This window comes from Falco biarmicus, chromosome 5 (assembly GCF_023638135.1).
Source record: "Falco biarmicus isolate bFalBia1 chromosome 5, bFalBia1.pri, whole genome shotgun sequence".
Lineage (NCBI taxonomy): Eukaryota > Metazoa > Chordata > Aves > Falconiformes > Falconidae > Falco > Falco biarmicus.
Window position 1 is genome coordinate 18,899,292 of NC_079292.1, and position 14,648 is coordinate 18,913,939.

Consider the following 14,648-nt stretch of genomic DNA (forward strand, 5'->3'; position numbering starts at 1 on the left):
TCTCTGATAATGGCACTCTCCTCTACACACCTTTTGAATGCAAGTGTGGCGAGTCTTCTGTGCAGAGGTGGATTAGCCTAAATTAACTGAAGTTGGTAATTAATTATAAAAATCTTAGAATCAAGCGCTCTAATTTAAAGCAATGTCTAATGCATTAGAGGTGGAGAAGGCACTTTCCTAGAAGTCATATTGCCTGACCACTTGCCATTTGAAAGGTTTTCATACATTTTCCCTTGAGCAGTCTGGTTCACTCTTAATGCAAAAAAGGCCATCAGGTGGGGTGGCCTAAGAGGTTGGCTCATGCAGTGAACCCTTTACAACTGTCCCTTGTCTACAGTATGTATTTACACACATTTCTTCATGGTTCAGCTTCATAAATTAAATTCAGATAAAAGCTCTTTAAAAGCCAAGCTCTTGATTTTAAACAAAACAAAGCAGAATCTTTGTGAAATCCATTAAAATCTCTGGTAAAACAAAGGCATCTCACCACTCAGCCACTTGGAGTTGTGCTGGTCTGTCCGTACCGCATTCCTCCTGGTCAGACTCCGAAAAATGGCCGCATCTGTCCCCATGAAATCAATATACATTCCTGAAAAAAGCTCTTCATCTGCAAATAATTGAAACAGAGGGGAAAAAAGCAAATGCATTGTTATGGCTTTTGGGAAATCCATATTTACTGATCTATTTTTATTTTAAACTTGTCAGCTCTTTATTCACACAGGAGTCTACACAGATAAATACTGGGTCATGGGAATGGAGTTTCCCTCTGATTTACAAAGATGCAATCTAGAATCGTCAGAATTTTCTTAAAGACTCTAGAGAACTGCATAATCAAATGCAACAGCAAAACTGTCTGTGGTGAACCTTCCTTTGATATGAAGTTTAGTTGCTCAGCTTTCACTGCTAAGGATTACTAAAAATTCAGGCTAGTGTTATCAAAAACAATCATATTCATTTTTTTAAGTACGTACTTCAAAAAGCTTTTATTGTTTCAGGAGCCGACAAAAAGACTGGGCTGAATTTATTGCTGGTGTAAACTGGCACAACATCTATTGCAGTCATGGATCAGTGCCAATTTTTACCAACCTTATTGTCAGGGCTGCCCCAGGCAGCCTCAAGCTGACTTCAGTATTGCAGAGGCCAGACAGTCATATTATTGAACTTTACTCAGAGTAATTCGGAGCAACAATTGTCCCCTTTTATGTACTTGATTCTAAGTATAGGGTCATTATGCTCGAACAGAATTAGACACGCAACTCTTACATTAACAGAATTACGAACTTCAGCTCCCTATGCAGGGCTGAAAATTCAGTCCATCAGTCAGGATGTATCTCTGTGTTTGTGTGAGTCTGTATGTGTGCATAAATATATGTATATATAATTATAATTCTAATTACATATACTATCATTTTCTACTCTGTGAATAACCAAGCAATTTCCACTGACTAATGACAATGAAACCCCAGAGTAGAAAACAGTAGCTAAAATAAACTCTTAACTCTCAGAGTGGGAGTGGTGGCTGAATACATTCCAGTACAGCTGGGTCCTTTGATTGATGTTTTTGTCTGAATTCCTGGACTACCCAGAGAGTGTGGTCAAGCTGGCAGGAGTCACAGGTTCAGAAACGCTTGAGGCTATTTTTATGCTCTGTGCGTGTGCGTGTGTGCGTGTGTGCACGAGCATCAATATGGAAGACTATTGGCTCATGAGAGAATTAAAACTCTGGAGATTTTGTTTTTCTGCTGCTGTCTAAAGTCTGAACTGAACCCCTGCGGAGCAGCCAGCAGCCACTCTTCTGCTCTCATCACTCCCAGTGATGACAAGATTCTTACACAGGGGATTTAAACAATGCGTTCGCTGGATGTTTGTGAAGTGTTTACTTCCTGAGCATGTATAGACAGAATGATGTTAGATCTGTGCTGATTTATAACTGATCTGGTGTATTTGCCTCATTGCCTCAATCCATCACAGCTTTATCCTTATTACAAAATAAATTGGCTGAAAGAGATCAGGTTTATGGCTCTCACTAAGCGTTATGTACAGTCCTATGCATATACACATACACACACACTTTAACAATAGTACTACACCATGTAATTTTAATCCTATTACATATCAATGCTATTAGTTATGCCCTAAGCATTCCTAGTGTCTGCTTGCTAATCATGTCTCAGATGATATCCATCAGCTCCACTTCCTTTTGGTTAAATTCTTAAATTCCGCACAGCACTTGGTCTGCAGAGCACAACTAGTTCACACTACACCTCTGTTACTGGGGGGAATTACTGAGTTGATGAGGTATGTCTGCTTTTATATCTCAGAGCCTTGGTGGGGAGACAGACATGCCTCCTGCACATTAGTTTTGGCAAACTTCTTCAAAGCGCTTTTTTCATTGCTTTGATGCAAAAGTCTCTGTCCAATGGCAAATTGTAATGAGTTCAAATTTGGTTTTATAGTGTCACTTTCCTCTGAAGGGTGAGTCAGATTTCCTGCTGTATTCTAGGTTAGCGATGCCCCAAATTGACAAGGAATAGCATCTACATTTAGAAATGGTTCTTTTGTTGTGGAAGAGTTAGCCGGTCTGGCAGTATTTCCCATCTTCTGAAGCGAGGGGAAGGAATTCCTCCTGCAGAAGAATGCTCAAAGGAGAGTCCAATACATGGGCTCAGGTACCTTATTATAACTCAAGCTGTGACTTACAAAATCTTCCTTTTTCTGGCATGGATATTGAGGCTGAATTCATTCTATCTTGATGTTTTTGAAGTGACTGGACTTTGTAGTAACAGGGAGAAAGTATAAAGCCCAATCTGTCAGATTCTTTTGAAAAAGAATGTGACCTTTGCAGAATAATTTAAACTTTGCAGATGAATTATGTCATGAAAGATAAGTCAAACCCTAGGGAAGGTGTCTTCAGTTACAGAACTCAGAGATCAAGGAAGATAATGTAAAGTCTATTAAGATAACAAAGCTGCTATAGACCTATAAAAAACCCAGTTAGCTGTATATTCAGTAATTCAGAAACAATGTACTTTAATGGTGTTTCATAAAAGCTAGAAGGAACAAGGAAAGGAAACTTTATTTTTTTAATGACAGTTGATTCTCTTAATAAGACCAGAACAGCAATGAGTAGCACTGGATTAATCCATCACAGACTTCGAACAAACATTCTTTTCTCACAGTGAGTGTCTGTAAACACTGACCAGAGATCACTGATGAGATAAAGGTGTAAGTGCAGCCAAGGTTCAGAGAGGTATGTAGGTAGCATTTACCTGTCTTCTAAAGGTGATTCAGTTCATACCTCTGTGAATGAAACTACTTGTCCTTTGTACTAAACATATTTACAATGAGGAATTAAAAAAAAAAAAAAAAAAAAAAAAAGGTAGTTCATGTTTTGAAGAGACCTGTAGGACAGACTAAAGGACACTTGACTTAAGCTCCATGAGACTCAAACTCTAAAAGAAGTATCAGGCACAATATGTAATTTTCATTGATTTCAGTGAAAGCTGAATGGCAGAAACACCGCACATTGCTCCTTTGTAAACCATAGGTGAAATATGCAGTACTTGTGTGCACTAAGTTTTATTTGCTAAGAAAGCCTGAAAAATCTGTGCAGCTGCTGTTCCCTTCATAGCCAAAATTATACCAAGAAGTAGGCACATGCTGAAAAATCAAAGCTTTGGCACTAGAAGTCTGTGGACATGATGTGTATGTGAAATTTTGGGTTACACTAAGCATATATAAAGTGTCTCCTGGAACAAAAAAAAAGAAAAGTTTCTTTTACTGATGGCTTAGGTTGCACAAAGGGTACGCCCCCTTTGAGTTTTCAGTTAGGTGTGCAACAGACACTGCAGTCATTCTTTGTATGTGGTATGTCTCACAGTCACTGAGTACAGTTGCCACCAATTTTCAAAAATATTTGAGGTCTGTCAGTTGTATCACTTTCTGGTCTTTCAGATGGAAGAAAATTGCAAAACTGGTTGGGTATAAAGCCAGCTGAAGAATGAAGAGCCTTGCAATAGCTGGTGGGCTCTACAGCAGAGATGACAACAAAAATGAAATTCAAAGTAACTGAAGTCTTCAGGCTTTTTTTCCCTGGCTACTCTGAGATTTTACAAATAATTAAATGCGACACAATGTCTAGGATGAATAAGGTCAGAAACTGTTCAAACATAAAATGCTAGACAGGGTAATGTAAAGTTGAAACTAATCCTGGGAAAAAATGTGTAAGCTGGAAAAGGGACAACCTTTTGTTTTCTGTTTCTCTCTCTCTTCCTTTCAGCAGCTTATTTCTGCATTTCGTTTGTACACCCACCTTTAAATCCATGTAAACCTTGAAACAAGGATGGACCCAACCTTTGTGCCCATCAGCCAGACAAACGGTACTGCTCCTTGGAGGCTGAATTCTATAATCAGCTTGTTTCAGGCATCCTGTCAATACACACTACGCATGATCATACCGGTTTAGACCTCAGCAACTTGGAGTATCTTTACTTACTGATCATAACTGACACCGTGTTCACATTAGGGTTGAAAGAACAGCGTCCTTTTCCTGATTCACACTTGGAGTCGATCTTGAAGATTTGTTCCTGCAACGTAAATTTTTGTGTCACTTCTCATTTCAGAAACCATCAGACATAAAGTGATTTTTACGGTTGGCCATGTCCAGCATTAACAATGCTGAGCACTGCTGCACACTTTTACTGTACTACCAACAGTTCAGCTTTCCTATTCGTAATTTCATCATCTTTTGCGACATCTTTTTCATTGGTACCCAGTTATTTTCAAGACTCTTGTTATAAATTCAAGACATTGCAACAAATTTTCCCTCTAGTTCAGTTAAGCTTTGGAGAGGTTGATTGATCTCTGCAATAACGTCTGCGGAGATTAGTTCTGTAGTTTTGAAGTTATTTACTATTTATTTGCTGAATACAAGGTGATACACTCATATAGGACATTACCATAAAGCTACTAGAGTTATATATATTAAATAAAAATCTCTAATGACAACTGTCATTTGGTGATAGTATAAATCATATGCTCTTTAGTGAGTGACCAGACCTCCAAAAATCCCCCAAATCATACTTATTTTCTGCATTACTACCTCTTGGATTATGTGTAGAGCTCCAATTCCATAGTAATTGACGATTTATCAATATCTCTTGCCATAGCCTGAAATATCTTGGAAATTTTTTTGCTGTTTAGGAATCTTGGTATGAGGATTTGTTTATATTTAATGTGATTTATGAATAGGTAATACATTTGGCAAAACAGATGCAACCTGGACTACGGTTTGAAATACAAACTTCTTGAATATTTTTAGAAAATTCACCCATCTTGGCGCACCTCTGCACTTCTTGGTTCCCAGAAACACTGAGGAGCCCAGCATGCTGAGCAAGAAATGACTCAGGCCCAAGTCCACTCCTTAAAAACTGCAGTCAGTGATAGCAGAGACATTGATCCATAAGACATCAACTCACATACCACTGTATACCAAACAAACAGCTTGTTCCTAGCTTCCTATAACAAATCAGACACAGAAAAAACCCCACCCAAACTTCAAAACATTTCTGTTTTAATAGAAAAAGCTAGCTGACAAAAATTCCTAAGAAAATCTTTTGCGATGTAGATGGCAACGCGTTAGTTATCCAACTAAGGACAGCAACCCTTTATACTCCCTTTAACAACTAACATAAATCACAGTGGAACGGGGATGCCACACATATCACTGAGCAGCCATTTGGCAACAGCAAATTGGAGACTCCACCAACCTGAAATGCCCAGCTGCAGCAGGAAATTTTCATATCTGTTATCCCCTATCTCTTTCCCCCCTCTTCTGTTTTGCCTAATCACAGAGATCTTATCTATTGTTTCAGTAATAAGCTTTCTAAACAATGTTAAAACATAAGTATGAAGTTTCTAACGCAATCATGGGGTTTTTTGTTGTTGTTTTATTTCTAGATTAGCATGCAGCCTGACGTTAATTCATATTTAGTATATTATACCACTATTTACCAATTCAAAAATGCCCATTATTGCACTATTAAACCGCCTCTTGATTTTCATATATATTAAACTACTTTTTAGTCTATAATTAATTCACACAGTGATTACATTTCCTTCTGTTTGCATTTACTTTGACATTAGAATATATTTAGGTGACTAAGACAGTCATTACCAAAGACTGAAGTATCAAGTGTGCCAAGCAAGAAAATTAATTATTTTTTAACCTCTGTTTCAGGGAAAGGGCAATATTCGGCCTCATCAATGAAACCGCCTTTTTTGTGAGATTATGTGGAATCCTGGAGACAAAAGAGCAAAACAAGCCCAGTTCTTATGATTGTTGGATATGACTCTTACTGTCAGGCTTTGTAGCTTCTAGAGAAAAACAGATGTGCTTTCTAAAATACTCATTTTGCACGTGCAAAACCAGCCTTCTGTGCATGGAAAACTGTACTAAATTAAAGGTGAAATGATAAAAGCAGAGAAAAAGATGAGTTCTCACTAGTTCCACCAGCACTACATAGTTCTTCATTCTGCTCTATTAATTAGTCATGCACTGATACATGCAATGAGTTCAGAAGGAAATGCTTGGGTTTAAACTGTTATGCTATTGTTGGCCTGTACAGTAATGGCTTTGAGCATGCGATGCCTACAGTCCAGTGTCTGACAGACTCCAGACGTCTGAAACAGCAGTTTATTTAATCAATTGATTATATGCATGCAGCTATACAGACAGGCTAAGTGAAGCCAGTTCTGCTCTTCCAAGACATGTATCTTTATTTTTAACTTAAGAAATTTAACATCTTGCATCATCTGGAGATGTCATTTCCTGCCCTCCTACTCCCCCCCCAAGTCTCATTTACAAAAAGCCTAAAATAATAAGATTCAGAGTTCTCTGGACTACAGTACTACTACTTAAGCTGATAAAGGAATATTGCATTAATTAGATACTTATGAGATCATTTCCATGTTTTAAATAATTTGTCAAGAAATGGGATAATGCTGAGGAAAGCTGACCTCTGCTTCAAAATACATCAAAACAAGTTAATGTGGACTCCATTAACCAGAAGGATGGATTTACTTAGTTCTGCTTGCTTGTGCTTTTAAATCCAGGCCTGTGAACCTCCACCTTTAGGTAATTCATTAGGACTAAAGGTGCAGTGATTCAGACTACATACTCTGTTAAGGAGGCTGGAGCCAGGCAGGATCTACCAAAAGTCACTGAGATCATCCCATACAAACCTACCTGGAAAAACAATGATTTATCACCTCCTTGGCAACCTCTGCAGTAGCCTTGGGTCCTGGCCAAAATTTCCACACCACTTCCAGTGAAATCAGTGATGATTTTCCCAGTGTCTTCCCTAGAAGCCAGCCCAGCTTTTAAAGCTGCCCTCACATGGCAAAACTCCAGGTAGCATGCTCTGATCTTCCTTCACAACACATCTGCTTCCACATTGCACAGGAAAATATACTGCACACCCCTGTGTCTGCAGACATGAATCTGACCCAAAAGCTACTGAGGTGCTGCTGGGTCTCAGTTAAGTGTTTTTCTTTCTCCTTCTGGTTGCATAATTTATTACCTATTACATTTGCACATAAACAAACATTTCACTTTCAAATCAGGAAACTTGGGCAATACAGTTACGAAACATCTGGTACTTTGTATATTGGAAATACCCAGTGAAACAGAACATAGAAAAACTGGAGACCTGTCTAGGGGAAGTAAGATTTACACCCTGGAAGATCTCACAGTGATGAGAAAACTTACTGAATTCATCCCAGCAGAATCTAATGGGGCAAAACTGGTCAAGTAGATAAAAGTGACCTGTACTGGGATTGCATCTGATGGGTATTAAGCTGAAGTCCAGCAAGCCTTCACATACCCAAATAGTTAGCTCACTTAAGGGCTTCTCTCAGGAATCAGTAACACATGCAATTTATAAAAAGTGGACTGCATATTTCAATTTTTATCTAACTGGCTATTCTCTTTCAAGTATTTCTTGGAATTTTTTCCAACAAATTGTAGGAATTAATCCACCAGACAACATCAAATAAAAAGTAGTAACAAATGTAGCCCAAGCACTTGGCATGACTGGAATTTTGGACAAGCATCATATCTGAGGCATGGCTTTTGATCTTGCCCTTTCTTCTTAGGTAGTAACATGTCAGAAAACTATGGATATTTGTTCTTTTTCTATTTCACGTGGGTGAAGGAACCTATCTGTATCATTGATTTTTACATTTTCAAACTTTTGAGTTTTTTGTGTAACACTAGTAAGATAAACCACAAAATGAGTGGATAAAATGAAAAGAGACTTACCTCGGACCTGCGCCCTCTGTTCACATACACACAGACAGGGCTGAAGGCGCCACTGCCGCAGACATACAGGTGCGTGCGATTATACGACTGTATCACACGCACAAAATTTCCACAGCCATGCTGCAGGGAATACAGAAAAAAATAATTTTTCATTGGCAAATGTTATTAGATGTTGGGTACTCTAGAGAACAAACATCGCTTGTAATCCTAAAAGTATGAAAACAGCTACTGAGTTTGGTAATCTCTGGATGTGAACAGCTGTAGACTTAGGTTTTCTTTTCATGCCGTTTTGCCTAGCCTGGAGACTGGGCACTGATAGGGCACTACAGAGGAGTTTTAGAGGAGTGCATCTAACTTTCCCATTTCCACACAGCAAACTAATTTTCATCCACAGACTTCTCTGTACCTTGCAAGGAAAGAAGCAGGGCCTCTGCATGAAAACAAGAAGTAATCTTACAAAGTTTCCTTAAGGATACCTCCAAAACAGTCGCTTTTCCCGCCTGATATTTTCATCATAGCTGGAGATAATTAAAAACCAAAGCAAGCCCAAATCTCAGATCCCATTATTTGTATAAAAAATTCATTTCCAAAACTTTAAAACTCTGAACAACACAAAGGAAGTTCACAGTCATTTGTTGCTTCATATTGAAGATCAATAGTAACATCTTTAAATCAGCATGAAAACTAAACCAGAACGTTAAGGGCCATACAGTTTCACACCATCAGATTTACAGTTTTCTCCTTCCAGCATACCCCCTTCTTCTTTTGCTTTTTCCTTTCTTGACTATGATCAGCTGTTAATGCACTTCAGGTTGAAAACAGTGTTTTTTTCTGAATATTTTTTCTTACTGAGATCCAAGAACTGCCTTCATATTCAATCAACCAAACCTTGACCAAAGACAGTGAGAATTGCATGTGTTCTGTGAGAACAGGATTGGAAACTGTGTCACCAGTCATCTTCATGGAAATCAGTAGATTTAATAATCCTTGTTGCGCAGACTGCACAGTTTATTTATATTTAAAGGCATTCACATTTTTGGTTCAGCAGGAGCTGGTACTGTACTACAGCATCTGAATACTGGTGCATAACTGTAGGTAGTTCAGAGTTCATAGCAGTTTCTCTACAGGGAACACTGCATGTCCTCAGTTAAGTGTTAACTCTGGCTAGAACAGAAAAATCCTTTAACACAGTCAAAATATATTGTTTCTCTAAAGCTGAGGTCTGTTCCAATGTTGGCATTTTCTCATATCCAGCTATCTCAGTTTGGCTCAAAGATGGCTTTAGTACTGTCCTGCTATCAAAATCGTGTCTTCCTCACCAGCACTGCTAATCCATATTACAGCTGTGGATAGGGAAGGACAGCTGAAGGTATTCCTCTAGCTTATATATGCCAGAGTGTAAACTGATGCTTTCTTTTCTTGCTGTTTGCAGAAAACTTTTCTGTAAACTCCTAAATAAAGGATTACATGTTAAGACATCCCAGAATGAAAGTCTTCAAGGATCAGGACCAGGAAACAATGTCTACATGAACGGCACTAGTATGTGGCACTTGCTACTCTGCTTCAGTACCCTGCCATGCACTCTCTGAAGCGTCTATGGCAAGCACACAGTGGTGGGTGGTTAGATGAATGGCTCTTTTCTTTAAGGACAGCCTTCTGGGTAACCATCTGACACACTGTGTCTTCATATCTCTTCACTGATGATTTACAGACAAATAACTCAAATTGGCTTAATACCAACATTCTCATATTTTAACGATGTCCGGCAGGAAGACCACTTTATGATCTCTGAGCTTTTGCCCATCCCTCTAGTGCTGAACCGCTGAACTCTATTTGCAATTTGCTATGTGATTAACCTGGGTACTGCACAATCCACAACACAACAAAGCAAGAAATTGTTATTTCAGAATATGTTCTGTAGGACAGCCATTCAAGAGCATCTATGCTTCAGTTTATTTCCCTTTCCTTGATATTGGAGTACTTTGTGCTTTTAAATCAGTCTGGTCTGAGATGACATGAGAAAGTTGTCTTTAGGGTGGGTGTTTCTCAAAGGCTACACTGTAGATATTACATACTCCTGATGCTTCTCTTGGAGCATCTTGGAGATGATACCAAAACTCACTCAGTAGCAGTGCCTGGGAAACTGCCTTACTGTAGACATCTGAGTCGGACATTTATGCCCTAGGATCTCGTCACAGTAAATGGAGAGAAATACGTCATGCTAATGTAAGCATTCAAGTTAGTCTGGTGAACATACTATGTAGAGGTGACAATTGCTTTTCAGTAAAAAAAAAGGCAGCCAAAGATGAAAAATTCAGACACCAACATTTGCCTAATTGTAGGAAATGAATTCCCAAATCTCCTCAGAAAAGAATTTGATAATTGCATAAAGTCCTTTACTGACTGCTCCAAGTCTATCTATCCCTCTTTTACTTTGTGATAATCACTATTCTCCAATAGGCCAAATGTTATCATGCATTCACTTCCCATCCGCCCCGCTCCCTTCCTTCCTTCCCCCCCCCATTCCCAAGCTGAAATTCTTAATTCTTCTGAATTCATCCTCTGCTTCTCCCATTATTATCAGGAATGAAACTCAAAAGAATGTTATTAAAATAGAACTATAAATTTTAAGTTGCAAACAGTGATTTAGCATTGGGTTCTCTTTTTCTCATTATTTCAGTGAGCACTCAATAAGACACATCATTGATTTTAGTGAGAGCAGCAGCTGCTCTTCAGTGCCTTTTTTTTTTTTTTGTCTTTTAAACTCTTGAGGACAAATACTAGGAAACTTAATATAAATTTCTATTTTTGGAACTTCATTATTCTTCTGCAGTGCACAGCTGAGTTTAAAAAAATCAGTTACAGTTGATGCACATGGGCACTCTTAACCTGTAACCACACGTACATGTACTAGCTGTACCCACAATTAAACTGTCATAAAAACAGAGGTTCTATCCAGAAATCTTGTCCACTAATGCAGCAACATGTGGGTACTTCAATATGATTAAAAGCTAGGAAAGTCTCACCACTAAATATCCAAGATCAAAAGTTCTCCAGAGTCCAGTATTTAGTAGTGTCGTGGAGGTTTTTTTTTCTCATGGATCACATAGTTTGCATGCTACTTTCTTCTTAGGATATCATTTAGGTTTTTCCTATTTTTGCCCTAGAATAGTGTCATCATATGTTGGAGGCATGACTAAGACTAATGAACTTTTGTATTTCAATGTAAAGAAAACCAGTCTATCACAAGTTCATGATGCAGTTGACATAGTATCTAGGGTCAACATTAATCACCATTAACAAAGTTTTATGTTTTATTTTCACATTTAGTGCAACTTAACAGGCCATGAGATGTAGGATTTGCTGAACACTGTCATAACCAGAACAATGTAAAGATGTATAGAAAAATAGGATATTCAACAGGAAAAACACTTGTTTTTCCCTACCATAGACATCAGAAAAGAAAGCAGATAAACAGCCACACCAACCATAATAGTTATTCATAAAAAATCATTTTGTTACTCTACATCAATATAGTGAATTAGGTTCCATAGTTTTGAAAAAGCAGTATTATAGCAACACTCCAGTAGGCCAGCCTTCTGATTTCCTTACATTCATCAGCATTTGCAATAGATTTTTAAAATAAAGCCCACACATATTTTTCTTACAAAATGGACTCAGGTGAATTATTGAAACACTGCAGTTACATGCAAATGACATTGCATCTTAGTTCGCAATACAAAGTATGTAGCTAAAATAAACAGAAATATTAGGCATGATATAGAGGTCTTTGAAATAAATACCAGTTTTTATACTAAATTCAGTGGATTTTTGCATTAATTCTATTGTTTCTGAAATTAGAAGCTATATTTACATACACATGCTTACATCCTTCAATCAACTCATTATTTATGATCTTAGATATATGCTGAGGAGTATGTTCCAAAAAGGATTCTATCTAATGTGAAGGCTTCCAATTTCCACATTTTTTTTCTAGGATAAAAATATAATCAAAATTTCTTTTTTTTTGTTGTAAATTTAGTAGTGGAAATCTGCAATTTTCTAGCTTAGATTAGATTCTGAAGTCCAATACTAAAATATCCGTTGGAAAACAGCTATATCTAAGGATCCAAAAAGAAAACCAGGATAAAGATCTTCAGGTGCTGCTGAACTGGTAAAAAGTCAAAAAGTAACTGAACAGAATTGAAATGTGAGATTCTGCTTTTTGTTTTACAACTTAGCTGTCCTCTGTTAATAAAATCTAGGCACACACCGACTGCAAGTTCAAACTACTTTAGGAAGATAACCATAGTAATGGACAACTCTGCCAAAGACAGGATCTGCTGTACTGTACCACTCACTGGGTCTTTCAAAATACCTCCTTTCTACCTATTATCTATAAAGAGTGTATAGGAAAATTACGATCTGATTTAGGTCCTTTGGAAGGTGTCTGCATTTAGATGGGAGAATAATTCAGCAGTGGTGCAAAATGACTCAACCTAACCTCTCCATGGACTGTGTTTCCCATAATTCCAGAGATCACCTTTACCTCTTTCTAGGAAAGCATGCTAGTTTCCAGATACTCATTTGGGCACTGTTTTGTGGAATTAATGGAAAGAGGTGTTTGTGGTGTTTCTGAGACAGCGGTCTTCAGGCTGCAGGCAGTGAGGTCTGTTCCTGGGGTGAGCAGCCAGCCAGAGCACTTGTCCACCCAGCACAACAGCTCAGCAGGCGGTTCAGCATCATCCCCAGGACATACCTGGAAAAGTACTATTACATAGTTTGACTATTAAAAAGAAAAAAAGGCAAGGCACTGGACAATTCACATCTTTCTTCATCTGGCAAAGTCTGAAGGTACATTCTGTTTACACACCCTGGGTTTTTTTTTTTTATAATTTCACTTTATCATTTAGCCTGTGGAGCATTTCAAAAGCAAAACAAACACTTCTTTCATGTTTTGGCGGCACTTAAGGTGCTCTTACTTTATGGCTAAGTATGTATTCTGTGTATGCGTGTGCATGTGCATGTGGATTATAACTTACTGTAGGATCTTTGCCAGCCATTTTGCACTCTTCAACCTTGTTTGCTGATGCTGGCCAGAAAATCTGCAAGGAAAGAAGTATCTTTTAAGTAACATACTTATCACGTAATTTAAGCAAAACATTTCACTGACTAACTTACACTAACAAGTTAATATTTTGATATCTCTTACACCTTGATTGTAAGAAAAAAAAGAAAACCAACCCTCTGTCTTAGCATGCAGTAAACAAAATAAAGGCCCAGGTCTTTGGCTGATATAAAGTAAGTTTATTAAATATTTTTAAGATAAGATAATTTATTTAGACTTCCTTCTTCTAAATAAGAGAGATTTTTCATTGTTATTGCCTAAATTACTGTATTTCTTTACTTTTTTACTTTCACTGATTTTCTAAAAACTATTCAAACTAGAAACCAGAAGACTGAAATACTGCAAGAAGGGTTCTTGTAACAATTTTTTAGTTTTAGCAGCAAAGGTTTGGATATTTTATGTGAAAACCTGCTTAAAATCTTAAGTTTTCAGGCTGATTTCTTTCAGACAGTTTTCTGACACACACCCCAATGTCTGGATGTTTACCTGATCTATACTCAAACTCCAAAGCTTCTGAGCTTCTTCCATTATTTACTTTGATTTTGAAATAGAAAAGACATTTAGAAATCTTTACCTGGATATTTAGTAGGTGACAGAGCCTGAGAACATTTAGCATCAAGACAACATAAATAATAACATTAAAAGATTTCTCTCTGTGTGTGTACATATATATACACATATACATGCAGAGAGTTGTAGGTACGTATGCATATGTATATAGGGTTTCTATACAGGTGTAAGATTAGCAAAGTGAATCTGTTATAAAAAGGAAATAAATGAAAGAACATGGGGAATTGCAGAGATTAATTCCGAGCCCAATACTGGGTGATCACATTCACTGCCAAAACTTTTTGTGGTTTCGCTTTTTGTGGATTTTTTTAATTCTTGTTTTTCCAGGTCTAAATAGGCCGTTGAAATGTCGCACAGCTCCATACCGCAGGATTTATTTCCTGTGACAGAGGCCTGCCTTCCTCACCGAACTCTGCGCCGAGCCGCCTGCGAGCTGCTGGGGAAGGCCGGAGCATGCCGGGTAGGGCACAGCAGCTCTCAGACACGGGTGGCTGGGCCACTGGTGAGATGGCAATTAGCCAAAAAGGTCACACAAGCTATTTAAGATCCGAGAAGGCGGCCCTGTTTCAGAGGAAGATCTCTGCACCATTAGGAGGAGGAAGGATGCGTTCACGCTGTCACATGAGAGGC

General features: G+C 38.0%; 1 protein-coding gene across 1 annotated transcript in view; it reads right to left on the bottom strand.

Moving 5' to 3' along the window:
- SEMA3C (semaphorin 3C) overlaps positions 1–14,648 on the bottom strand; it is a 122,748-nt gene that overhangs the window by 39,437 nt on the left and 68,663 nt on the right. Inside the window, exons 4-7 of the mRNA XM_056341308.1 lie at positions 13,363–13,425; positions 8,321–8,440; positions 4,496–4,586; positions 488–607 (exon numbers count right to left, since the gene is read on the bottom strand). Coding sequence (XP_056197283.1) covers positions 488–607; positions 4,496–4,586; positions 8,321–8,440; positions 13,363–13,425 — 394 coding nt within the window. The remainder of the gene's footprint in view (positions 1–487; positions 608–4,495; positions 4,587–8,320; positions 8,441–13,362; positions 13,426–14,648) is intronic.